The 26,957-nt window shown below is 39.6% G+C and overlaps 4 protein-coding genes across 5 annotated transcripts; 3 read left to right on the forward strand and 1 right to left on the reverse strand.

Annotated features, from left to right (window-relative positions):
• The first annotated feature begins 32 nt into the window (after positions 1-32).
• On the forward strand, positions 33-3,548 carry lmod3 (leiomodin 3 (fetal)). Its single transcript, XM_073470872.1, has 3 exons — positions 33-442; positions 595-2,250; positions 3,272-3,548. Exons 1-3 carry the CDS (start codon positions 155-157, stop codon positions 3,317-3,319), a joined length of 1,992 nt encoding a protein of 663 aa, XP_073326973.1. The 5' UTR covers positions 33-154; the 3' UTR covers positions 3,320-3,548.
• A 584-nt stretch (positions 3,549-4,132) lies between these two features.
• Positions 4,133-9,171, reverse strand: LOC141000149 (PRA1 family protein 3-like). Its single transcript, XM_073470781.1, has 3 exons — positions 8,887-9,171; positions 7,944-8,161; positions 4,133-5,587 (listed from the first exon to the last, which is right to left on the reverse strand). Exons 1-3 carry the CDS (start codon positions 9,066-9,068, stop codon positions 5,409-5,411), a joined length of 579 nt encoding a protein of 192 aa, XP_073326882.1. The 5' UTR covers positions 9,069-9,171; the 3' UTR covers positions 4,133-5,408.
• Positions 9,172-9,942: 771 nt separating this feature from the next.
• LOC141000409 (NEDD8-activating enzyme E1 catalytic subunit-like) lies at positions 9,943-16,687 on the forward strand. Of its 2 annotated transcripts, XM_073471137.1 has the most exons (18): positions 9,943-10,010; positions 10,113-10,151; positions 12,050-12,173; positions 12,314-12,394; positions 12,481-12,563; positions 12,810-12,890; positions 13,112-13,155; positions 13,244-13,308; positions 13,417-13,572; positions 14,039-14,141; positions 14,247-14,357; positions 14,519-14,572; positions 15,456-15,492; positions 15,591-15,672; positions 15,766-15,866; positions 15,957-16,020; positions 16,115-16,169; positions 16,278-16,687. In XM_073471137.1, exons 1-18 carry the CDS (start codon positions 9,991-9,993, stop codon positions 16,364-16,366), a joined length of 1,389 nt encoding a protein of 462 aa, XP_073327238.1. In that variant the 5' UTR covers positions 9,943-9,990; the 3' UTR covers positions 16,367-16,687. The 2 variants fall into 2 exon arrangements, with proteins under 2 accessions (XP_073327238.1, XP_073327239.1); XM_073471138.1 differs by lacking the exon at positions 9,943-10,010 and having other exon boundaries at positions 10,134-10,175.
• A 3,251-nt stretch (positions 16,688-19,938) lies between these two features.
• LOC140999351 (chemokine-like protein TAFA-4) lies at positions 19,939-24,471 on the forward strand. The gene is made up of 4 exons (XM_073469705.1): positions 19,939-20,053; positions 21,704-21,859; positions 22,078-22,225; positions 24,396-24,471. Exons 1-4 carry the CDS (start codon positions 19,939-19,941, stop codon positions 24,469-24,471), a joined length of 495 nt encoding a protein of 164 aa, XP_073325806.1.
• The last annotated feature ends 2,486 nt before the right edge of the window (positions 24,472-26,957 follow it).

Raw genomic sequence — 26,957 nt, forward strand, 5'->3', positions numbered from 1 at the left:
TAATTTTAGACTCCACATGAGGCAGGAGCAAACGGTTTGTGGCTGCAGTAGAGGTTGGAGGCAGTTTGATCCGTCCTGAGTCATAGATTAGACAGAAGTTATCCTTCCTTTTGATATCAGCAAGAAAAAAAAGAAGAAGCTACACAACGCAAACATGTCAGACATTAGAGACCTTGAGGATCTCAACGAAGAGGACATTGATGAGGATGAAATCCTTGCAATGCTTTCACCCGAGGAGCTGAAGGAGCTCCAGAGTGAGATGGATGTTATTATTGCCCCAGATGAGAGTGTACCGGTCGGACAGAGACAGAAGGACCAGACGGAGAAGCCTCCGACAGGGTCGTTTGATCACAGATCCCTGGTTGATTACCTCTACTGGGAGAAAGAGTCCAAACGTATGCTTGAGGAAGAAAGAGTGCCTGCTACTCTGCTGCCCAGCGAGGTAAGAGGTGAAACTCTAAAAAGTTCTTGTACAGATCAATTAGAAACAATAAAACCTAGAATTCTGAAATGTTACAGGCAGAATGAAAAGTTAAAGTAGTGTTTGGAATAGCACAGTGGAATAACCTTGGTCTGATTTGTTGTTGTCATCAGAAAACTTTGAGGGAGGAAGCTGAAAGTAAAGAAAGAGAAGAAAAAACAAAAGACGGAGAATACGAAGTGTATGAAGTGATAGAGGAAATTATTGAGGAAGAGGCTGTAGATGGTACGGATGGTGAGGAAATTATTGAGGAAATCATCGAGGAAATCATCGAAGAGGTTGATGAAACGGACAAAGAGGTGGACGTGAAAGCTGAGAAAGAGACACCATCACATGTGAACACAGACAAAGATAAAAATACAGACAAACATTTGGAGCCTCCGGACAACAACACAGAAAAAGTCCCAGAAAACAACACTGAAAAAGTCCCAGAAAACAACACTGAAAAGGTCCCAGAAAACCAGACAGATGACAATCAGCCTTCTTCAGATACAAAGGAGAAGAGTGAGAGCCCAGCCCCAGAACAGAGCACATCACAAGTTGAAGAGAAAGAGGAAATTAAAAACACTGACTCTCTGCATCCTAAAGAGGCTCCAGAGGAGCCAGAGATAAAAGAAACCAATGATTGGCACCCGCCGAAAGAAGAGCGGATAATTAACAAATTAAAAATTCCAAAGCTGGCACTCAACAATGTAAAAATGACATCAAGACCTTCAGGAAATGAGACAAACTTGGATTCGACACTCGACAAAATCCGCAAAAACAACCCGTCTATCACCGATGTGAACCTCAACAACATAGAAAACATTCCCAAAGAGATGCTGTTGGACTACGTCAACGCCTTGAAGAAGAACAAGCATGTGAAAACCTTCAGTATAGCCAACACCGGCGTCGATGAGAACATTGCGTTCAATCTGGCCAACATGTTACGAGAGAATCGCAGCATCACGACTTTGAACATCGAGTCCAACTTTGTAACGGGGAAGGGCATCGTCGCCATCATCCGCTGCCTCCAGTTCAACGAGACTCTCACAGAGCTGCGTTTTCACAACCAGAGGCACATGTTGGGTCACCACGCGGAGATGGAGATCTCACGCCTGCTCAAGGCCAACAACACCCTCCTGAAGATGGGCTACCACTTTGAGCTGCCAGGGCCCAGGATGGTGGTGACCAATCTTTTAACGAGGAATCTTGACCGGCAGAGGCAGCTGAGGAAGGAGGAGACGAAGCACCAGCAACTGAAGGAGCAGAGGGAGCTGATGCAGATGTATGAGACCAGTCTAAACCTGCCTCCCGGTTTACTTGAGATGCTCGGGTACATACCGCCTCTAGAACTCCTGCAGGAGCATGGGCTCGTCCCACCCTCGACAAAACTGAGCACTGTACCCGAAACACACCAGGAGGAAGAACGCCCAGAGCCTCAGAAGCAGTTCAAACGCAAAAGCGCACCCAAACAATCCAGTGCCGAACCAGCAAACCCATTAAGGGACGTCCAGTTGAAGAGGACTCCAAAGAAGCGCGACCCTTTTCTGGATCTGGACCCGAGGGATAACAGAAGACCAGAGAGGGCAGGTTTCCAACTGAGGAAGACTCCCAAAGTGAGGGACGCAGGCAGTGAAGAGACGACAGACGAAAGACCGAACCTGAGCGACGTCATTAAGACTTTGAAGCCCATCCCTCGTAGACGAGTGCCGCCAAAGGTTGATCTCACACCCCGGGATCATCTCCTAAAAGAGATCAAACAGAGCAATGTGGCCTATCTGAAATCGGTGAGTATCCAAGAATTTGTACGATGGGACCACTCAAGTTGGTACCGTGTGTTAAAGGGGAATCCAGTACTTTTAAACCTGGACCCTATCTTTAAATGTTTTGGTGTGTAAGTGATTCATACTTACCAAGAGTTTAGGAATCGGTCCAGTAGACCGCCTTCATTGGCAGCCGCAACATGGTCACAACGTCATCCTTTTGGGCATCAACGACCGTCAATGTTACGACCATTAAAAGTGCTTGTTTTTGCTACAGACAGGCTGAAGTTATTAGTCGAAGTCTCTGACAAAGTTACAGAAACGATTCCTATGGAGATTATTCAATAATAATTCCTTTCTGTAACCAGGAAAACAAGCCTCGTTCAAGAAGAAATCTCACTCTGGAATCTAGCGAGGTGACATGTTACCTCAAATAGATTGTCATATTCAGTTAAATAGTCGGCCATGAAATAAATTCTTGCTGGCAGTTCCTTTCATGAACAAGTTTTTGTTTACAAAATGGATCTGATTACTTAACAATAAGGTCTAACTCTGTAGATATCGTTTATCTAATGTTGTCAGACACAGTGGAAAAAACAAGCAATGTAAGTGGACGCAACTTTGGCGGTCTGAGTTACCCCAAAGGATTACGTTGCAGACTTTGCATCTGCGTCACGGTCACCAGCTGAGACGATCCACTGGAGCTATTCCAAAACTTTTGTAAGTTTGAATCATTTACACACCAAATCATGTTGCTATAAGGCCCATGTTTCAAAAATGCTGGAATTCCCCTTTAAAAAGTACCCATAGCATTCGACAAGTTGGATTTTGTAATCGATAAAACTAGGGTTCTGTTGACAGTGTTCAAGCTCTCAAAACAGAAGAGAAGTCATCTAGTGAGAATGTATTAAAATATCTTGTGCTGCTTTACAGTTGAGAAGGTCTTCTAGTATAATCTATAACGACGTTACACCCTGCACCCTGTGCACATCTTCTACAGAAATCCAAGTCATCTTTTCATTATTTCCTTTGTCGCTGCTTGCAGGTGCCGCTCCCTAAAGTCCTGGAATCAAGTGAAACGAGTCTCTTCTGAAGCCGCAACTTTCACCACCTGTTTGCTTTCTTCATACTGTCTATTTATTTTACACATATTTGAGATTAGTCACGATAAAACCTTCAACAATGAACAAATGAACTTTGCAAAACAAGTGAGCTGTGCTTTCATTACACATCATAATATTAGCAAGTTGTTGTTCCACTCTTGTGTGTTTCTCTCACTTAATTGTGGCTGTTGTCTTTAGAAATAAAGGAATGTCTTTCTACATTAAAATGTCTTGCCTATTTCATCATTCGCTATCTCTAAAACACAGAGCACGGTTTAAAATATTATGTCTGCAGAGGACTTTTGTATAGTGGAACAGACTTGGAAATTTGTGCTATAAAGTTGATTTTTAGAGTACTTTGTTTGCAGCTTGGAGCAAACCGGTTCCATAAATTTGCATTTTGCTATAAAAACTCTTCCACTCTGCTCGGGGTTTTCCTTCTCTGCCTCACTGTTTGTTATCAAAATGAAATGCTGTGTATCAGCGCTATCAGTGTCAAACTAAATCGATCCCAAGTGAATCATTATAGTACTCCCAGGTGACTTATGCTTTTTTCTGATTTTTAGGGGAAAAGATTTGAAAAACAACAAATTCTACTATCTTGTTTTTTTTATAAGGGGTGGTACGGATGGTGGTGGTGGATAATTAGTTTACTTCTCAATAGTGTTATAACCTTTCTTTTGCTTCAGCAAGTGTCTACAATTCACAACTTTGTTTCACAGGCAAGAACAACTCAACTGTGATAAATGCATTTAGCTATATACTGGCACTGAAACTCAATTGAAAAAAGACTGCAACATAAATCAGGTTATCTTTATTTATTTTTGTATCGAGGACAGCCATGTTTTCTTCAAGTTCTGTGATTTAATCACTTTTCAAGAATGAAAAGTCACATGAAAACATTATGATATAGCATCCATATAACAAACGATCTCTCTGAACTGCCATTTGTGAAGTTAGCATGCACAAACTGCCATCAATGTGCATTTGTGAGAAACAACAGGAAACAACAGCTCTTACTATCAGGAGTAGCAGTAGAAAATGATCACTGACATTACAGGTGATTCAATTTTGATTTCTTCTAATAAGGAAAAGGGATTTGATTCCAACAGACGACGTGGAAAATAGCACATCAATGAATTAAAGTTAATAATTTAATCAACTATTTTTGTCTCATTGCCAGAAGTATGTACTTCGTATCCTGCAGCCATTGCACATTTCTGCATGCTATATTATGATAAAAGACACATCAGAAATAACAACAAACATGTACATATCATGGCATAATATTCAACCAATAAAGCTGCACTTGCCATTCATTTTTTTCAACATTGCATAGCTGTGATCAGAAGGGATACACTCAGGCCAGCCTGTATGGTCAGGAACTGTATGAGAATAGGAATAGTTTAACTCAAGTTTCATTAAATCAGGCCATAAAACTATATCTCCACAAGAAGCAAACTGGTCTCCGATCAGTATTCATACAGCTCCTGAAGTGACAAGATGGAGTTATTGCTGTCTAATAAGCAGTTAACAGTTCACTGGGTGTCGGGAATGTGGTTTTACTCGGTGAGAACAAAATGAAATATGCTTGTTTTGAGGTAGCAAACTGAGATAATCTGATTTCTTCTTTAAGAACAAATACAATCGGCATCTAACAACTGCATCAGATGTTATGTTTAGACGTTTTGTTTTACTTTGCTGAAATAAATATTCAGTCGTCACGTGGAACAAAGTGCGTTATCGACATGGGAAATGATTTGTTTTTGGAATATTTTTTGACACGGGAATGGTCAGACCTTTGGTAACTTGAATTGCCCAATACCTTCAAACATCCAATCCATGCTGTGATTGTGCAAATCTTGTTAAAGTGTTATTTTCCATCTGTACACTGTGTTAACTAACACAAAAGTAAGAAAATAAAGCAAACCAAAATGGATACAAAGGAGGAATACAAAAGGAAACAAAAACAAGCGTAACTTAACATATAAAAACCTGACACATGGGGCGATGCGATGGAAATTTTAATCCATACTGTATGACACTCATTTTTCCTTGGCACACTGCTGGATAAACTCCTTATTCCTTGTTCAGTTTGCTTTCAATGAAATCCTGAATCTTGTTCATTTTCTCCTCCTGCTGATCCAGGAGGTCCATGATGACGCCCATGGGGGTCTTCTTCAGCCCAACACCCTCAATCTTGTTCTCCAGTCTGTTCTTCATGTTGCGCAGTCTCAGAGAAGCATGGATCAACATTACTACAGGAAAAACATCAGCAAGTTATTAATAATTTTCTCATTTAATGAAAAAAAAAACTACATTTTAGTGCCTTAAACTTGATATAAACTTTTCATTTGGAGTACATCTCGGAAAACATAATGTGATACTGGTGCAACTCAGACTTTGAAGCAGGTGTAAGGAGTGGCATATCTTTTATTCCCATGTCAAGCAGATACTGAACGCATTACATCAGCCAGTAAATGTAGTTCTGTCCAAATCAACAACCCATAGCAACCCGTCAACACAGCCGGCAGCGGGCAAGCCTCCTGGGAAGCGATCAAACTGTCTCATCTATCCCCCATGATGTTAGAGCTGCTACATTTGCTCTAACGATCCAACCCATCAATTATCTAAACCACTCTGCTGACGGTCTGACTCGAAATGTATTCAGAGAACTGTAGCAGACACAAAACTATACCTCTCAACGACGTCATAGCTCGCCCTGACTTTATTTTACAACCTGTGTCATGACCGAATACGCATCAGTGATTCTGTACGTGCTGTTCAATCCCTACAGTGAGTCAGAGTGAGAGAGTTTGGAAAAACTCGTTCACAGAAAACCCTCAGAAATGCATCCCTGAGTGACTCACCAGCCCCCTTTAGAAGTTTTCAGAGTAAAGCCAACAAGTGTTTGCAATATACTGTAGAGAACACAAGTTAACTTCAAATGAGAGTGGAGCAAACAGTAAATCTATAAAGACACTAAATCTGATGTTTAAAATGTAAATAGTTTTAAGTGAGAATAAATATAATTGGCAGATCTTTTGCATTTTTGTGTCAAAATGACAGACACAGAAAACAATGTGTGTTTGATGACTAAATCTAATAAACAAGGGCCGAGCCCTTAAATTGCCAGTGGGAGTGTGACTAGTTGGAAATGAAAAGGAAGCTACCAAAAATGACTGACAGCTTAATTTCCCCGTGTTCTGTTATGTAATGTACACGGCTTTCATTTACCAGGTGGAGCGCCAACAGGTGAGGTCAGAACAACATTGGCAGAAACATTTCTACTAAACAGAACAAAGTTAAGCTTGGTTGTTCATTATTGATTTTGGAAGATGCAGTTTAACAAAAAGGAAAACAAAGAAAACACCTTAGAACAATAGCATTATGTGACTGACATTCCAGATTCATATGGTAACAAAAAACCCATCTGATGAAATCTGAGCAGAGTTCACCCTTAAGTAAAAGCAACATAACTGAAATGGCTGGAAAGTTTTCACTAAATTATTACTAATTCATATTAAGAAAGTGAGATTACTGAGTTAATCAAAATTCTAGATTTTATATCCTAAAAGATTCAGCTCAGAGTACTATATGTAATTTTTTTTTTCCCAGGTTGGCAAATGCATGACTTGCCAAGAAGAAGGGTTGGGCGGATCATGACATCACCAGCATGGGAAAAAAAGTCTGTATAGCTCAATTAAAATTTTCATATGGCCCTAATCCTTTTCAGGAACAGATAAACACCACTCCCTATATAATGACAAAGTCAATAAGTTATTCTATAGCGGGCATTAAATTCAGATTTGCGCCCTTATTTGACTCATCATCACTGTGAGTCAGCACTGAGTAGAGTGAAGTGTAGAGTCATGTGGAAAAAAGCCTGATTCATGGTAGGGTGATGGACACTGAGTGTTGCTGGACGGATAATAAGGAGCATGGACACGTTTTCAATTTAGGCTTTTAAATGTTTCAGTCATCTCCATGGTAACCAGATGCTATTCTCTAACCACTTTAGACAACCCCAATCTCATTGTGCTACAAAACATGATGGTGTCTGGACCATAACAAAATTCACCAGGTGTTCGACATGAAATATATAATTCTTGTCAAGTGTCCTACCTTAAATCTGTCTTTTATGTCCACATATATTAAATGTGACACACTGCATTGTGGGATTTTTAACATAAATTAGTGCACATGGAAGCGACTATTTTCATTTGATTGTGGGATTTTTCTAGGGCTCTCTATACTGCATGAACTTCAAAGATAGAACTGGGACTAGAACTGGGCAATAATAAAAATAATATTGAGATATTTTTAGGCTGTATCACTTCATAAATGCTAGGGCGGGGCAAAAAACTAATATCACAATATTTTTGACCAAATATCTTGGTATCAATATGTGACAATAGGGATGACGACTAGTACTTCAACAAAATATTCTGTACTATAGGATGAAAATTAGTAGTTCTGGTGGCTAGACTGTGTGTTTCTTGTCCTTATATTCTGTTTATGCTCGTAAATTAAGATTTTTACATTTTCTTTCTTATGCTCTTGTATCATATGTTCGCATTCGGGTTTTGCATGCATCATATAAGCTACACTTACACAGCAAAGGGAAGGTGATTCCAAAGATGAAGACCAAGACGCCACCAAACAGAGACAGCACGAAGTAACTGGTGACCATGACCCCGATGACAAACAGAGTGGGGTTCTTCTTCTTGAAGTTCTTGACGATGGCCTTGTTCTCTCCGGCCCACACTGAGCCCATGAAGATCAGGGCCACCACAGCTCCTCCCAGAAACATGCCAAAGGGGTTCAGGAACCTGAAAATTGAAACATGAAAAAATGACAGACTACATACATGGCATTGTTTTTTTTTGTCTGTTTTTTTTTTTAAAAAATAGCACAACCTACTGGTGGTAACGACAACAATAATAACAGTGAACATCCTGGCAAGTTGATGTAAACCATAAGAGGGCAGACGCTTGCAGTCAGGCCTGTACTCATGATTTCCACTACATCATCCTCTATTTACGGAAAACAATCAAACTAGCTCGATGTACTCGAAATCAAGTCCAACCAGCAGTGCTGTTACATGACCGTAGGAGCCACAGATTTAATTTAGCATCAGTGATTCTCATAAACACTTCACCTTAAGTAACCCGTTCATTTTTTAACATAAAGAGACCGTTTCCGTTTACGTTGACAGCTGCTAGCATACATTTTAAGCTAGCAGCGTGAAAAGTTACCGTTACCGTTTAGCAAGCAGCGTTGTTCTTACTGAAAGTCGTCGTTAATACGAAGATATTTAGCTAGAAAGAAGTGTGTAACTGTTATCAGGTGGGGGCCGAGCCAGGTAGCTAAATGACTAAAAGCCCGAGGCTACAACGGAGTTACAGCGCTTCACAGGCTGCCACGACCATGCCCACCATTAACACAGAAACAGCCTGCGTAGTCGTGATGGGTGTGGGTCGAAGGTATGCAGGCTGATTAAACACAGAGCCTGGAGATGCTAGCCTGTCTGCGTTAGCATGCTGCTAGAACTTACCCAACGATGAGGAAAACCACCAGAGCCAAGGCGAAATAATTCGTCTGGTAGTACATCAAATTACTGATGACTCTGTTGTTCCACTTTGCTAAATCTCCGAACTCCGGTTTGGTGAACCGGTCCGTTCCGGGGAAGAAGTCATCCCACGGTCTGAGGGGTGCCAGCTCCATCTTGGTTGCCATGTCTTCAACGTGCCGTGAAGCCAAACGCAAACACAAACATACCCACACGCACCACACGCGCTGCGTAATATTTTGACAGGTCAGCTGATCCGATCTGAGCTTGAAGGAGGAGGAGGAGGAGATTGTAAACTCGCACAAAATCTCGCGATGGTTCAAATCCTTCGAGGAAGTGTTCGAGGGTTCAGACTTGCGTCGTTGAATGCGCAGCGAGACTTTTTAATCTGATAGTTAGTGAAGAGTTAACAGATTAAAAGTAATCTAAAAAATAAAATAATGAGACCATGGGAGTTATTTGAATAAAAACGGAGGCAATGAAAGAAACCACAACGGGCGTTATTGACTTTGACAAATAAACATGATTGATGTTACAACTAGGGGTGCCGCAATAACTGGTACTAAAACAATAATTTTGATGTTAAAAAAAAAATTAAAAAAAATAATATTTATAATAGACATACTATAACATCGCGTAAATAATCCAGCGCATGCTTCTTTCTTTTTTCAAAATGTCAAAATATAAATCGCGATATTATTGTTATCGTGAATTGTTTTGGCCACGATAATCATCCTATTAAAAATTTATATCCTGACAGCCCTTTTACATACAAGTAAATTAAAGGCTTTTTTTTGGGGGGGGGGGGGACAAACAAATAATTTAAAGTATGACTTCCTTTCAGAAAACTGAGAAGAGAGGTCAGGGTAAAAAAAAAAGTTTAATAAGTTTAAGTTTATTATCATTATTACTAAATCACAGTCAATATTATCAATAATAATGGTGCATAAATATCCTACAAAGACATTTCAACATCTCGGATGGAGCAATAACATATATTCTCCCTCTATGCGCACTTGGCACTTGTTTGCGCAGCTTTGATCCTCGGGAACACATCAGTCACAATCGAGGACATGGGACCCTGAAAGTATGGCGGATGCCGAGGAGCCGTAAGTCTCAATGGACAGAAAATGCCATTTAATGGTAGTTAAACGCTCGCCTTTTGTCGCTAACCCGGCATGCTTGAACCCCGTTTTATTTTCTTCTTCCAGGGAGAAGAAAAGAAGGCGAATAGAGGACCTGACTGAGAAGTTAGTGACGAATGCTAAATAAAGGTCTCTGACTGGCAGCAGGTTTGCGTTGCACTGTGAGCAGCGACTGCTGGGCCAGGAGACACGAAAACAAAGATTTTAACAGGAGACACCCTAAATAACACAATTAGCTGTTTGTACAAGGCATCCATATACACAACGTACAGTGGGAAACCTAATGCAGAGACCCTGCATTGCACCAATCCTGCAATGACTAGCACACTGTAGCTGTGTACCTATTCATGCTAATCCTGAGAGGGTTCTCAAATGTAATGTGCTCTTAGTGTCAATAAAGTTAATTCAAACGAGCCTAGTAATGCATTCCAGTAAACACTCATAAGCATAGACATACATACGTCTATGCTTATGAGTGTGCTGTAATGTCCCACAATGCAATGCAGCCAGTGAAGCTGGAAAAAAAGGGGTGTGAAACAATATTGGTTGAAACAGCTCCTCTGCATGTGTCGTACAATTTCCTGTTAGACTTAAACAGTTAGGTATATTAATTTATTTTATTCTTTCTTCCTATTCTGTGAAGACGAGTATACTGTGTAGTGCATACTTTAAACAATTAGTATATAGTATGTAATTGAGAGACAGCATATGATAAGAAGTTACTGAGCTGTCTTTGTTATTAATCTGGGTTCCTAATCTGACTTTTAAACCCACGATACATCAATAGAAATTACTTCTACTGTGCGTCTAATTAGTGCATATCTAGGAGTTTGGAGATGTTTTATCAAAGTGTGATTTCTTCTCTTACTGTATGTTAGACAATAAGAAAAAAAGGTGAAGAATTTTGTATATTATTTTCTACTGAGGTAATCACATCGTGGCTCCTTAGATCCATCACTTAAAGGGGCACTGTGTAGTTTGGGAGAAGAAATTCAAACTCATAATTTGAATATTTACAATATTAATGAGGTAATAATCAGAAATCTTTATTTTTTTCCATAACTGAATAAACAAGCTGTTCTCGGGAAAATAATGTCCCCAGAACACTGTTGGAAGCTAGAAAAGTGGCAGGGTCCGCCAAACATAAACAAAGTAAAGCAGTGTGAAATTGTGTTTCCCTTTAAGAACAGTTTGTTTATTCAGTTTATTCAGTCATGAAAACAAAACCAGTTTGCTTAGGCATAAATAAATCAGCCAATGAAGATCCTTATCCCAGGATGGGAACCACTATCCTAGCAGACTGTCAAAGACAACAAGAAAACAATCTTGAGAAAATAATAGAGATTAGAGCTGGGTGATATGGATAATGTTTATGCTATATCACATTATGCGATATGTATTTTAATATTTTGGGAATCAATCAATCAATAGCACTTAATAAATGCTAAAACTTTGTGACAAAATCATATATTTTGATCAAAACCCTCAATATCCTTACAAAATGACTTTTGGTACTTTCACAACACATTAACACAATGAGATTTTTGAGTACAGTAGAACAGTCTGTTCACAGTCACTTTACTGTCATGTAGCCTTTAAAACCAGGCAAAGACACCATGTATGACATATTATGATATAACGATATCCAGAACCTAAGACAACATATAGTTTTCCTATCATGATAACAATATAATATTGATTTATTGCCATTTTCAGCTAAATAACATGGCGTACCATTAATCAGTGGTCAATCACAGTTAGGCTAACAGTTTTAGCACAGCATATGAAATACAGAATGGCGGTTTGTTTTCTTCATTAAGCAACTGCTTTGTTTCACTGCCTTCTTCACACAATTCTCAGGAAAATTCTTACTTGGAAAATTAAAAATATATAATGAAATAAGGGATAAATTCCTTTAGAAGAAAGATAAGTAGGGAGAAGTGTACTAATTTAAGACCTACAGTAGTACAAGTTTAGTGTATCTTGGTGTGTTGTGTGTCCAGAATGGCTGTAGATGGTGGACACAGGGACGGTGGTTGCGACTGGGATGGCCGGTGGAATCATGTGAGGAAGTTTTTGGAGAGACCCGGCCCGTTCACCCATCCTGACTTTGAGCCAAGCACTGAGGTAGAAACACTTTCATTGAAACAGAGAGCATCTTTTCACAGTGATACATCTATAGCCTTACATTGTCCAGTTATAGTTACAGATATTTCAAGTCCCAGTAGATTTTGTAATCTTTATATTGTGGCGTCTTTTCATCTCAGTCTTTACAGTTCTTGTTGGAAACATGTAAGATTCTGGTCATTGGCGCAGGAGGACTTGGATGCGAACTCCTCAAAGATCTGGTAGGAAATAACTTTGATCTGTGTTATATTAATGCCTTCAAACTGCGTCTTTCTACAAGTTCTTACATAGTCTTGTTGTGTTTTAGGCCCTGTCTGGATTTCGCCTTATTCATGTGGTTGACATGGACACAATTGATGTGTCAAACCTGAACAGACAGTTTCTCTTCAGGTGTGTTTGACCTCTATTTTATGTGGAGATACTTACCTACATTTTAATGATATTTCCTTGAATAATTTAAATCAAAGATGAGGATGTAATAGTCTCATAGCCCTTAGTTGAAAATAAATTACATGTCATCGTACCTGTTGCCAAGTGAAATGAATTGTCCTCTAGGTGATTCTCGTACCGTAGCAATTTAAGTCTGACGTTCAGCATCTCCAGTGCCGTATCATTAGTGTTTATGCATCCATTTAGACCCAAAGATGTTGGACGACCAAAGGCTGAAGTGGCTGCCGACTTCGTCAACAGTCGTATCCCTGGATGTAAAGTTGTCCCGTATCCTTTGCAGCAATAGTTTTTACAGTTGAAGAAACAACTCAGGTTTAGTTTATGTTGTGTTTTGACCCTCAGGCCTTATTAAAGATCAAGGTTGTTGATCTAAAAGAAAGCCTGAGGGCCAAAACATCATCAGATAAAAAGTGTGTCTTTCTATTATATTAGTTTACATTGTATAGAATATGTTGACCATGATTTTATTCCTTATTTTAAACATGCAGTCACTTTAAAAAGATCCAAGACTTCGATGAGTCTTTCTACAGACGTAAGTGCTTCCATTACGTGATCTATGCATCAGCAGAGCTTACCAATGAAGCACCTCAGAGGTTTTAAAATGCTCTTCCTCTTTGCAGAGTTCCACATCATCGTCTGCGGACTGGACTCCATCATTGCCAGACGCTGGATGAACGGGATGCTGGTATGTAAAGATAGATTTGATTTGCTTTATTGCATCGCAGTTTGTCTACAAATTGTACCTTGTATAAATCTAATCTGTGGTATGATATGATGGCGTTGATTTCTCTAGATATCTCTGCTGAGTTATGAAGATGGAGTTCTGGATCCCAGCTCCATCATCCCCCTCATCGATGGAGGAACAGAGGGCTTCAAGGGAAACGCTCGTGTGATTCTGCCAGGCATGACCGCGTGCATCGACTGCACATTGGAGCTGTACCCACCACAGGTCAATTTTATTTCAGCTTTTTATCACTTATTTTAAGAAATAATAAATATAAAAACTCTTACAGCGGCTTTAATGGATGAATGATGTGACAGAATTGTTAATCAGCCAATTAAGCCTTTACAACAGCTTTGACATCTGCTGTTTAACTTAGAAAGCATATGTGTTGCACAGGAGGTGATGTTTGACATTTCCATCTGTAGCAGCAGCTGTTTATTTGGTGAAAGAAAAGACTCGGGTCATAAACATGTGCAGTGATAACTACCAGAGTGAACAGAAGTAGCGCCAGCAAATGAGAGAAAAATGGTCACATATTGACAGACAGATGCAAAACCAGCACAGCAGTGACTATTTTGACCCAAATATCTTCTGAAACACGCAGAAATCAAAGTAAAAAAAATAACAGAACAGAGAAATGGCCTCTAGTGTCCCTATAAATTAATTTATGCTTGACTCTTATTATTCACAGATCAATTTCCCCATGTGCACCATTGCATCGATGCCGAGGCTACCAGAACATTGCATTGAATATGCCAGAATCTTGCAGTGGCCCAAAGAAAAGCCATTTGGAGGTAAGCTTAAATACTCACATCCTTTGTCCGTACTTTAACACATCTAGTCATATCAACCTTACGTCCGTGTTTATTATTTGAATAATGGGTCTTCTTCTCTACTAGATACCAGCCTAGATGGAGACAGTCCAGAGCACATCCAGTGGGTGTTTGAAAGAGCCCAGGAAAGAGCTGCAGAGTTCAACATTACAGGCGTCACGTACAGACTCACTCAAGGTGAACATGTGAATTAAAATATAATTAATTCAACGCTGATGTTGGTTCTTCTTTTGGTGGAACTGATACATTTCTCACCATGATAATATGCAGCTGTCCTGTTCACAGTATGTACAGTAGTGTGCTGGAATTTAACGCAAGGTTTTTTTTTTGTGCCACAGGAGTTGTGAAGAGGATCATTCCTGCTGTGGCATCAACAAATGCTGTTATCGCTGGTAGGTAGCTCAAAAGTTTCTGAGGCAGTAGCTGCTGGTATTCAGAGCTGTTATACTATTGGCTCACAAACCTTGGTAGAAACATCATTTTGGACCAAACATTTTAGAATGATTGATTCACAATCATAATAAGGTTTTTAAGGAAAGAGATACTTTTATTCTGCACCTTTCTACAAGCTCTGTAGATGAAGTGTTTTTAAATATTTTTTTTCTTGTCTACACAAAAATGTAATATATGACCTTTTAAATATAAAAAGAAATGGACCCTTGGTGAGTCACTGTTACTGTTACTACACCAGTAAAGCTAGCTGATAACAGGAGCAGATTTGCCACTTGGAAATGTGTTGTATTTTTTAAAACATTACTTCTTATTTCTAACCAATGACCGCTTATTTTGCTGGCAAAAATTGTTGCTGCAAGCAGCTTTTATCACCTACATCTAGCAAGCTAGCTAATGCTAATTTTGGAGTTGGTTGAAAGAGCCAGCTCTTTTGAAAACAATAATCATGTTAAAAAGTCTCTAAAACTAAAAACTGGACTAAAACAGGATAGCTAAAACTACATGTTCCAGGCAAACAGTTATCATCTTTGCCAGTTGATGATCCATGTAGAGTACATTGAAAGAAACAGCATTGTTCTTGTATTACGGGTTAGTTTAATTAGCTCTAGTATTATAGTGCAGAATTTCAAACAATTAATTAAATTAGTTCCAACATGACCACGTTCAGATGCCCTAAATGTACTTGAATATGTTCAGACAAAAGGCAAAAAACCCAAAACAAAATACCGTTCACACTGACTTGTTAATTTGTAATGATTTATTGTACTTTGTATTGTATTCACATAACTACACCTACTGTAATTTTGTCTTTGTTCTCCATAGCTACCTGTGCCACAGAGGTTTTTAAAATTGCTACAAGGTAAGAGTGGAAAAAAAATTATCTGTTATTATCTGTTCCAATTATCTGTTTTTTTTTTTTCAAATGAACATTACTAAACATCAGATTTTGTTTTGCAGTGCATATATTCCTTTAAATAATTACCTGGTCTTTAATGACGTGGACGGGCTGTACACCTACACTTTTGAAGCTGAGCGAAAGGTTTGTTGTTCCCTGATTGTTCGTAGCTGTAACCACCATTAACCGCCATACAGAGAATAACCAGCTGTCTCTTTTGTCATCTTTGACCCGCAGGAAAATTGCTCAGCCTGCAGCCAGGTGCCCCAGGATCTCCAGTTCCCTCCCTCTGCCAAATTACAGGAGGTTTTAGAGTACCTCACGGAGAGCGCCTCTCTGTGAGTACTCTTGAAAAGATAATATGTAACGCTCATTTCCGAAAAAATAATGATTAGAATCTAATTGTTGTCTGAAAAAATGTTTTCCAGACAAATGAAATCCCCGGCCATCACCACAACTCTGGAGGGGAAGAATAAGACGCTGTACTTGCAGGTAATACACCGTATTTAATGTTTGAAAATGCTGAATTGTGTTTGTGTTTAATCAGAAAATATGAAATGAAACTATAATTACAATGTCATTCCAGTCTGTTAAATCCATCGAGGAACGAACCAGGCCAAACCTCTGCAAGACTTTGAAAGGTAATAACAAGCTGCACTCAAATAATTTCCAGTCCGTCCAAAGTGACCTTTATCTGCTGACATTCACGATAACATACGTGTCGTATGTTTTCTTTTCCTCTGCTGCAGAGCTGGGCTTGTCTGATGGACAGGAGCTGGCTGTGGCCGACATCACTACGCCCCAGACGGTTCTCTTCAAGCTCAATTTCACCACCTGAACATTCATTACAACACACAGCACTGATGTCAGATTGACTGCATCTGAATGCAAAACTAGGTCTTGCATCACACGCTTTCTGTGATGTTGCAGTAGCACATTTGATATGATGTAAATAAGATGGGTAACGTCTCGCTTGTGGGATGGGATTGGTTGTCCTATGAAAATGCGGTCGTTTAACAACATCGTTTTTTCTATCAGTAATGTTGTTTACTTCATTGTTTATTTGTCCTGTGTTGAGTTGTATCGTAACTATTTCCGTGTCAATCAAAATGCGAATAATTATGTGCACTGTGCTCTAATAAAGTTTTTATTATCATTATGTTGTAGAGGAAGCCTCTTTCACCAGGCGTGTTGTGTCATCTTCACTTAAGAGCAGCAGGGCAGCCTCACTGTTTATCCTTGAAGGGTATTAAAAGCAACTGGATTAAACCCACAACCCATGAAAATATCCCATTAAAACAGGCGAGAATTGGTAGGAAATCTGATTAAAATAAACATTTAAAGGGAAGCTCCACCAATTTAACAAATTAAAGTGTGTACAGGTCTTGAGGAGTTCTGCTGTATATGTGAATAAAAGTAGAATAAAGCCTTTTGTGGCTCCAGAAGAAGCTGTGTGTAAGAAATTGCCTCCACTGATGTGACTCAAATGCTAAGTTACCTCGTGGGTAATGTCGGCGCTGGGTATTTAAAAATAAGAAAAACGTGTGGAGTGTAAAAGTCAATATCTGTTTCTACTGTACCGATTTTGATTATTTGTTTTTAAACCGTCCAAAATGAGTCTAATGCTGCATTCACGTGCTCCTTGGATGGTCCCATGTCCGACTTTAGTGTGCTCATGCCCGTGAAGTCGGGATGTGTGGGCAACATGGTTGCCAAAAAGAAGTTGTTTTGCATTGTATCGCTCAGAGCGTATATACACCACGACAGCTGTTTCCAGTATTTGAATGACGAGGAAGAGAAAAGGAAACCACACAATGACGATGGTAGAAGTTTCTTAACTTTAAGCCAATATTGGCAACTTGTGTACCAAAATTTTCTCCAACTTTCCGAGCTGTTTTTCTGACTTGAGGGGGCATTCATGTGAATTTACCCAATCGGAAAAACATTTTTAGTCTTATAGAAGTTCAATATGAGCGCAGTGGACTGTTTTTACTTAGTTTCGTTGCATTGTGGGTAATGCAGTCCACTGTTCTAGCATTGCACTCCTATAACACTGTTGGACTCATTATGGACAGTTTGAAAACAAATGATCAAAACAGTAAAGCAGAGCCAGAGATACTGCCTTTTTTTATTCCACACATTCTCTTTCCTTTGCAAAACCTGGTGCCTACATTACCCACAATGCAACCTAACCGGTGAGTGACATCACTGGAGGCAATCATCAGATTACATGCAGCTTCCTCTGGAGCCACAAAAGGCCTTATACTACTTTTCCCCCTCCCCACATATACAGCAGTACTCCCTTAGACACTTAAATGTGTAAAATTGATGGAGCTACCCTTTAATATGAATCACAGGGCTTTTGGGAATTATTATTTTACTTTGCTGCCAGGCCTAATTGAATAATTTACATCTCAGTTTGACATTTTGCCCCCGAGCGGTGTGCTTTGCTTAATTAGTGAATTGCAAATATATATTTATGAGGCAAAACTAACAGCTGTGAAAACTCACCTCTGCTGCACGGCAAAGCGACAGAGTAAACAGAATACATGTTTCCAAATATGAGCTTAAAAAAGACATAAAACAAACAAAAAAAAAAAACAGTCTCCTGAGGAAACAACAAACCACAGGACCGGGCCTTCACGCGCAGTTTAAATCCTCTGATCACTTTAAGCTTCTTAGGGCGCTAATGAAAGTGGTCGCATATTGTCCGGGAAGACAGATGTTTCCGTCTTGATTAAGTTTTAATTTTCCCGACAGGAAAAGCTGACAGGCTTTGCTCATCGGAGTGATCCCAACTGTGTTCACAGGAGCCTGCACATCTCTCACATCTCCTGCAGCCTGAGAGGTACCGCGGCTCCAGGGAGAGGAGCTGAGGTGTGAAGCCGAGCGCAGGTTTTTATTGAGCCGTTAACTCCGTCAGCTGGGGCGTTATTCAGCAGCACGCGGGTGGTCTCGCGATTTTTTTTTTTTTTTTTTTCTCACTCTCACTCTCTGAACCGAGGCAGAGGAAACTTGAGAAACTGGAGGATCACATTTCCTGCAAACTTTTCTATTTTTGCAGATCATCGCTTTGTGTGCATGATGAGCCGAATGGAGGCTTCAGCAGAGGCTCATCATGTTTATCAGTAACCTGAGCACAGGTAAGTGGTATATTTATTAATATTTATTCCAATCACTGTCAAAAGACTGTTTTTTAAATTAACAGTGGCTTAATTTTTTTCGTCTTTTGATAAAAACCTGTTATTTTGTATGTATAGGTGTGTGTAACAGATTATATGCATGAAATAGTTAGAGAGTTTTGGCACAAACAAAGTTTATTATGTTTATTGCTGCCTTTATCTCTGAATATACCTGTGGAATAGTTGCAAAATCTTATTAGAGTTTTTAAAAAAATGATTCATTTAATTAAAAACTATTTTGATGATCAATTAATCTTAATTTTTCAAGCAAAAAGTGCCCAACATGTGTTGTCTCCAGCTCCAAATGTCAGGATGTGCTGCCTTTTCTCTGCTTTTCACGATTTAAAGTTGAATATCCTGATTTGTTGAAACCTTTATTTAAACAGGAATAACAAATCAAAACATCTACAGCCAGATGTCCTTTCTTCCAAGTCATTTAAAGGGGCAATATGTAGTTTTGGAGATGAGGTAATGATACAAACTCAGAAATATTTACTTTTTCCATAGCTGAATAAACAAGCTGTTCTCAGAGGAAAATAAGGTCCCCAGAACTCTGTTAGAAGCTAGAAAGGTGGCAGGGTCCGCCACATATAAACAAAGTAAAACAATATGAAATTGTGTTGCCCTTTAAGGTCAGTTTGTTTATTCAGTCATGAAGACAGAGAGTTTGTTAGGTCACTGAAGATCTTTCTCTACTGATTAAAATTTCCACCCCAAAACTACATAGTGCACCTTTAAAAATCACTGAAATCAAATCAATTTTAAAGCTGTGACTTAATGATTAACTGATTATTTGAGAAAATAATCAGATTAGTCGATGAACGTAATCGCTGCGGGCCTTGTCGTCTTTGCTGTAGTCTGAAATAAAAGTCCACGTCCCAGTTTTTTTCTGTGACTCACGTACAACTTGTTTTTTTTGGGGAGGGTTAACTTGTTTACAGCTGAGGGGAAAACATGAGTCAGAAGTGAGTGTAAGGACCCACTCTGATCTGCCTCCAAAGATGCCTCTGATTGGGCTTTTATTGGCATTTCTTTGATTTGCCTTGGCTTAGCTTAGTGATGTGAGAGTCATAATTGAGCAAATAGATGCAGTGATTTTTTTGAACCACATATCAAGAGTCAGGATGACATTAAAAGCATTTAATAAGCCATGTTATTTGGCTTTATCGTCACGCACTACTGGTCTAATCCTAAGCGTGCTTGAAACCTCTTTTTCCGTGCAGGCAGGATGAAACTGAACATATTGGCTCGACCAATACACTGGGGCTTCCTGCTTCTTTGTATTGTGGGCTTCTGCAGCCAGCAAGTGTCCACTGGCAACCAAAGCTCCCGAGGACAGACAGGTAGGTTTCAGACCCAACCAGACCAGTCACACCCCCCCGAGGGACTCATTATGGCTCCAGGTCACCAGCCCTCATGTGAAGATGCTGTGAAAGGGATTTGATTGGCCATGGGCTTCGACTGTTTCTACTCAGTTATCTCAGAGTGATTATATTCAGCACAATGATACATGTTGCATTGGTGGAAGAATTGGGTTATTAAGCTTCTTTGCTTAAAAACGTACCAATAAAACAATGTATACAAAGCATGCAGTGTCACTGGTAAAATTGGCTTAAAGGATAAGTTGACCCAAAAATGAAAATTCAGTCATTATCTACTCACCCCTGCACCTGGACAAAACTATTTTGAGGTTTCACAGCAAAACAGCTTTGCGTCATTCTCCTAACAACTGAGGTAGATGGCTTATGGTTGAAAAAGTCAAATTAATAAACACAAAATGGCTCCACACAGCTCATTCAGCATAGTCCAAGTCTACGGAAGCCCTGCTGAGATGCCAACTTGATTTGAAAAGACATTATTAACACCTTTTTTTTTCACCGTGGCTGCTCACCTACCAGTCTGAATCTTCCGGGGGCTTCCGGATACCTGGATTAGTCCAGAACAACTTGTATGGAGACCTTATTAACACCCTCGACATGCGGTTGAGCTGAGTCACCCACATCAGGGGTGCTTTAACTTAGCAGCTACAGTGAAGATTTCTGCTTTTAGAAATGGCATCCGTCCAAATGAATCTGGGAGCTCAGGGCTTCCGTAGACTTGGATTACAGAGGACTAGCTGTATGGAGCGGCTGTTGTGTTTTTATTTACATTTTAACACAAGCCCTCATCTTCAGTTGTTTTGGAAAATGCTGTTTTGTGGAGCTACAAAACCTCATCTCAACTTTCCAAAAATTACTGGTTCTGTCCATTGTGACTGACATTATATTATACAGTATATGAGATGCAAATGAATTAATGCATAAACTACATTTTAACCTCCTCAACCGAGGGCTCAGGCTCCCTCCTAGGAGGGACTGTGAGATGATAAAAGTGTCAGGAAAGATAAAGAATAAAATTCTGCCCCTGAGATATTATATTTAGTTGCTTTGTTAGGAGCCACAAGCTTTGTTTAATCTGGTTTAATGCATAAAATTGCATTGCATTTCAGCCATTTTTATCAACATAAAACCTTAATATGAAAAGTTAAGTAAATGTAGTGACGTAAAATGTACAAAAATCCAACTCAAATGTAGTAAAAGTACCTCGAAATTGACCTTCCAGTACATCACTTGCACAAATGTGCTTATTTTCTACCAGTCAGCCCGACAGCTCAGTTCTGAATTAGCAACATTCATGCATCTCTTTTTCTCCTTATGTTTTTTTTTACCTGAGCTTTGTTGCGCCCCATTGTACTGGAGGTTGAGTGTCAGCATGAATCATCAGTGGGCCACTGGGTGGTGCTGTAGCTTTAGAAACATTGAAATTGGGCTTTGCTGACTGGCTCATCTTGAACGACTGTAGCAAAAAGACTACACCATTAAGTTAAATGAACATCAAATAAAGCCAAGAAATGACTGCAATACTGCCATCTTGAGAAGTTACTCAAGTTGCCTTTGCTTATATGCAAAATATAAAAAATGGTTCTGTTTTTGCCTTTAAATTCTCTTCCTCAGGGTCAAAGCAGGAGAGGACAGGGACTTGTGAAGTGGTTGCTGCTCATCGTTGCTGCAATAAGAACAAGATTGAAGAACGCTCTCAAACTGTCAAGTGCTCCTGCTTCCCAGGACAGGTGGCGGGGACAACAAGGGCGCTGCCCTCTTGTGTTGAAGGTAACATTACCGAGGCCCTCTTTCACTTCTCTTAACCGGAAATTTCCAACATGCCATGAATATGTAATTTATCAAAGTAGAGTGAGGTTAGTCAGTTTCACCACAGTACACGGATACTGAGACTGTCAAGGAGCACGTAGTGTTTTTTTCCCTCGAACACATCTTTTTTGAAGTCCCGTCTATAAAGTGACCTTCCACTGTGGTGTGTTTTTTTCCAGCCGCTATTGTGCGTCAGAAGTGGTGGTGTAAAATGGAGCCGTGTCTTGAGGGGGAGGAGTGTCGAGTTCTCCCTGACCTCACTGGCTGGTCATGCATCTCTGGGAACAAAGTAAAGACCACAAAGGTGAGCAGAGTCCATGCATTAGTGTGAGTCACAGCGGCACCTGCACTGTACAGAGAGAACACAACTAAAAACGTTTTCAGTTTAACACATGGTATTTATAGACGCTAAAACGCACTCATACGGTAAATCTTCTCCTTTTCATTGCATTACTCCGATGCAAAACAGGGGCCGACAGCTTTTTTTTGAGTAAGCTCTGCTTTGATGCTGAAGGATTCCACAATCAAGCATAATCACTGCTCCCACTGGCCATATCAACCCTCTTGCTCTCCACAAGGCACAGTGGGCTCAGAAAACCTAATTCTATAATCTGTTGAATGATGGGGCCAAGAGGACAAACATGAAATAAGCTGTGAACTAATACTGAACACTAAAACCCATGTAATTAAATCTGACGGCCAAAAGAAACCCCACTACATTTCGAAATGCAATTTTTCATAAGTTGCCGGTTTCGTTGAACTGTTTAATGTGTACGATTCCTGGGGGGAAACATTTTACAGTGAAACAGGGGCAAGTTAGCGCTGGCAGCATGCAGCCAGTGATCAAAAGATACCCAGCAGTCATGTGGTCCATCAGATTAAACTATTGAACAACAGAATAAAATAGAAACGAACAGGGTTAGAAGAAGTGCTCAGATCTTTTAGTAATACGACAGTGTAGAAAATCTGTTACAAATAAAAGTCCAGCATTCAAAATTAAAGTAGCAGTATAAATATATATAAGCATCAAAATGTACTTTCATTATCGAGAGGAAAAGCAGTATGCAGAATTTGCTCATTTCAGAACAATCTATGTTATATAATCATTGAAAAAAATGAAAATGATAAAAAAAAATGATTCCGATAATCAGTAAAATGCTAAATATTTGATCCAATCCACAGTATTATGTGCAAAATATATGTATCATTTACTTTGACCTGTACTTTTGACTTAAGTACATTAATTGGAGGAAAGTTACTTTTGTTAAAAATAATTACATTTAATCTCAGACTTTTACTCCAGTACTTGTCTTATGGGTGACTTTCACTTTTTACTTTTACTCAAGTATGACTTTCGGGTACTTTTTTACAACGCTGCCTTGGCCTTTATTACCTAAAAACTTTGTGCACAGTACTTGAGTCAGTACTTCATTCCTTTCCACCACTGGAAGAGAATACAATTTACCTTTTCACTATGCCTGTCAGGCTGTCTGTTCTAACAGAGGCAGGTTAACCTCTTGAAATTCTTAGTTATGCTTTAAACAATAGGTCTTGATTTTGCAGAGAATTAAAAAAAAGGAAAAAAAAGAAAGCAGTTGGCTGAAATGACAGCTGTGTTTGGCAGATTATACCAGCATCAAGCATAAGCTAACAATAACTCTCAAACTCCACAGGTTTGTTGAAAATGTTGTCTCCTGTCTTCTGAGCTGATTTGTTTTAAAGGAACTATGTTAAAGGGGCTTTAAATATGTACAGTACATGGTAGCTAGACATAATGCTGAATAAACTCAGGCTAAAGCTACTTTTTTAAAGCAAAAAGTCAGCGTGCAGAACATGAAAATCAAGCAGCATTGTTCGTCTACTGCAAGGAAACGCTAGGGGTTTTTTGTGAACATGTTATTTGTCAAACAAAACCCATCGATGGTTTGCTTGTTCACTACAGAAAACCATACTCAGATAAGCAGATTTGTGCTTTAATGTTTGTATTTTCAAACTGAATGCTTCACTTTTAAAGAGAAACGGACTTGAGGATGGTGAATAACCAATGACTTTGGCAAACATAACACCATCTCACGCAAGTTTGGCTCGAACTGAGGACAAAGCTACTGCTGGTGTAGTAGCATCTATGTTCCAGCCCTGATCAGATTTTTTTCTGATGTGACTTAAAAGCCCACAAAGTACTGTGTGTAGCTAATGAAGCGCCTCGTGCTTTTTTAAAATGTCGCTCTGTTATTTCTGTAGGCATTAGCTAGTTGGCCGGGAATGCTAACGGCCACACGCTTTACTCCACACACTCTTGTCCTTGTGCTTTTAGTTTGTTAAAGGCTCTGAAGGACACCACCCGTATGTCCGTATCACCAAACTCTTGAGATACGGACAATTGCTGAACAGAAAACACTAAAAATGTCATTTTATCCCTCAGCTTTATCTTAATTGCGATGGAAATTAACAAAACCATGTTGTTAATATTTGTAATTTTACATGCTCTTGTTTCCAGGTGGCACGGTAGCAAGACAGAAGCTCCATCTGATCAGCACAAGCCCATCCCGGCCTGCAGCAGTTACCTTAACTAACACAGGACTCCGAGGACAGCGAACACCCCGTCAGACAGAGCAAAGAACAATATAGATTTAATTAGATATCTCCTGGCGGGGCTTTAAAACTGCAGGAACTCATTATTTTAATTTCTTTTGACTTCAACACAATTTTGGATGGGGTTAATCCCACGGAGTGGACAATCTATTAGCAATTGACTTGAGATAAAACGATGCAGCACCTCCCCCCCCCCCAAGTCCGAACAGGCAGCTACTGCGAAAGTCTGTATCATTGTTTCAGTGCTTGATATGCTGAGCACATTGTGATGCACTCAATCAAAGTTTGGATGGGACTGCTGGCAGACTCTTAAAAAGAGATTTTGTGGATTTTCAGGAGGCAGAATGTGAATCCAGTCATTGGCTTGTGACTCTCGCTGCCGATCAAAGCGGAAGACCACAAATACTGAGAAATTTATGATTATGTTGCATTTGTAGACAATGCTGTCCTGTCGACTTACCCCGAGCTTCGTAAAGAGGTCAGATCCCTTTGGACTACTCCTTACCACAAAGAGGCACACTCACAAACACGCCTGCATACACAAACACGCACAAAGGCTGCTTTTTCGACTGGCTGGACGGAGCACCACCTGCAAGGCTGTGATGGCATGCACACAAGCATGAAGCTCTGATGCAAAACAAGGACTGTTTGAAATGCTAATCATGGGGAGAAAGGGGAGAGAGAAGGGGAGACGAGCTGCTTCACTGTAGAGGGTATTTACATCATGCTTTTGTTTGTCTCTCTAAACCGAGTGCTCCTGTGGAGGGAACTCCGATTCCAGTAATGATGGGAAACATTTCTTCTGCCTTGAAGCAAACGGTAGTCACTAACAGAACAGAATGTTTACCGTTATTACCACTTCATCAGTTGTCCTCCTCATATGAATAATTTTCCTTCTGGACCCACCCTGATTGCCTGTCTTTTATCTCTTCAGTTCAGTCAGACACTTTGCATTTATACCTTTGCAATGACGAGACATTTCATGATAACACGAGTACAGCGTCTGCGAATCATCACATCTGAGGCATCGGGCTTGTACGAGGGCCTCAAGCTGTGCTAGTTGAAAGCAGCTGGGTTTACATCAGTTTGCCCAACATTTACTTAACGCAATCATGCACTGTGATTGTTTTGGTCTGGACAAGATTCTACACTGAGCTGTAACAAGGCCCAAGGCAATTTATAAATGGCTTTGATAACCATGATCATCTAATTTTAAGATTCATATAATCCTAATTATTTTTATTGGTTATTAGAAAAGCTCTCCTCTAAATGAGTAATATCTTCCACTTGTAGAGGGTAGGTTAATATGCTTTTTGTTGATGAAACTGCTTTTGTAGATTCACTTTAAGTTGTCAGTACTTATGTAACCCACCAGGAGCTTGTCAAGCAGCTGGTAACAGTATTATTAACATGATCTGACCCTGTAGTCAGATGAAGTAGGAAGATAGCACTACAACACACTGTTTACAAAAGAACTCAGGTAGTACAACGATGACCTGCGCTCTAAGCACAATTATTAAGTATTATTTTGGAACAATCAGACTAAATGAAACACTTAGCATCCATCTCCGTTTCACCTTTTAGCTGCTTGAACCATTTGTAAAGCAAAACATTCCCTGGTTCTAACATCTCAATTGTGATTTGCAGCTTTTCTTTGTCTCATGTGATCGTTTACTGAATATTTTTTAAGTTGCAATCAGAAGACAATACTTTGGGTGTTAGGAAATTGTGAGGGTTTTTTTTTGTCTTCCTCTGACAATCTTGAGACCAAATGATCAATCCAAAAAACAAAATAGCAGGTTGACTCTCAAAGACCTAGAACAATTTTTGCGGCACCTGACTCTCCTGTATTTGTTCTGTTTTTGCGACCCTATTCCAGCAGTCAGCGTCAAGTGCCATACATCATTTGATTAAGGGGAACCTTATGTTTTAGTCTGGCTCATTTGAAAGTCCCAGTTTTACATTTGCTCTGTCTCAAGATGGATGAATTTACCAAAATGTTTTAAAAACGCTGGCAAATTTTTTTGTTTGTTTGTTTTTTTTTACTGTGAACTAAGCAGGACCGCAGGAAAAACATATACTTGGATATTTTAGATTAGATTTTAGATTATCCGAGGAGTTTTTCAATGAAAAACAGGTGTAATCCTGTATTTCATTTACTGACCATGTAGATGTCCCCTAAATAATTAAGAGTAAATGGAAAGGTTATTAAATCATAACAGTGACAGTGGATGACAACAGTAGCTTGGTTAAAACCATTGCCCGCTGGTCCGGAGGAAGACACTACATGGGTTTCCTTGAAGAATCAATGCTGCCGAATGTGATGGCGTACGAAGCCCCTGGATGCCCAAACAAGACAGCTTCACTTTACATGAGGTTTTAAAGCATTAGCGGTAATTATTAAACATTTTAGAACAATAACTACATATAGGACCAGGTGGTTGTCTAGGTCTTTGAGGGTTAGTCG

The sequence above is a fragment of the Pagrus major genome, chromosome 7, assembly GCF_040436345.1.
Source record: "Pagrus major chromosome 7, Pma_NU_1.0".
Taxonomy (NCBI): Eukaryota; Metazoa; Chordata; class Actinopteri; order Spariformes; family Sparidae; genus Pagrus; species Pagrus major.

Excerpts from the sequence above, each read along its gene's own strand:
- lmod3 (XM_073470872.1), top strand. The coding sequence starts at position 155 with ATGTCAGACATTAGAGACCTTGAGGATCTCAACGAAGAGGACATTGAT. Across the intron at positions 443-594 it reads CTACTCTGCTGCCCAGCGAG|AAAACTTTGAGGGAGGAAGC; the intron begins GTAAGAGGTGAA and ends TGTTGTCATCAG. Across the intron at positions 2,251-3,271 it reads ATGTGGCCTATCTGAAATCG|GTGCCGCTCCCTAAAGTCCT; the intron begins GTGAGTATCCAA and ends CGCTGCTTGCAG.
- LOC141000149 (XM_073470781.1), bottom strand. The coding sequence starts at position 9,068 with ATGGCAACCAAGATGGAGCTGGCACCCCTCAGACCGTGGGATGACTTC. Across the intron at positions 8,162-8,886 it reads GTGGTTTTCCTCATCGTTGG|GTTCCTGAACCCCTTTGGCA; the intron begins GTAAGTTCTAGC and ends TTCAATTTTCAG. Across the intron at positions 5,588-7,943 it reads AATCACCTTCCCTTTGCTGT|TAATGTTGATCCATGCTTCT; the intron begins GTAAGTGTAGCT and ends TTTTTCCTGTAG.
- LOC141000409 (XM_073471137.1), top strand. The coding sequence starts at position 9,991 with ATGGCGGATGCCGAGGAGCC. Across the intron at positions 14,142-14,246 it reads CAAAGAAAAGCCATTTGGAG|ATACCAGCCTAGATGGAGAC; the intron begins GTAAGCTTAAAT and ends CTTCTCTACTAG. Across the intron at positions 16,170-16,277 it reads CCTCTGCAAGACTTTGAAAG|AGCTGGGCTTGTCTGATGGA; the intron begins GTAATAACAAGC and ends CCTCTGCTGCAG.
- LOC140999351 (XM_073469705.1), top strand. The coding sequence starts at position 19,939 with ATGAAACTGAACATATTGGCTCGACCAATACACTGGGGCTTCCTGCTT. Across the intron at positions 21,860-22,077 it reads GCTGCCCTCTTGTGTTGAAG|CCGCTATTGTGCGTCAGAAG; the intron begins GTAACATTACCG and ends GTTTTTTTCCAG. Across the intron at positions 22,226-24,395 it reads AGCAGAGTCCATGCATTAGT|GTGGCACGGTAGCAAGACAG; the intron begins GTGAGTCACAGC and ends TCTTGTTTCCAG.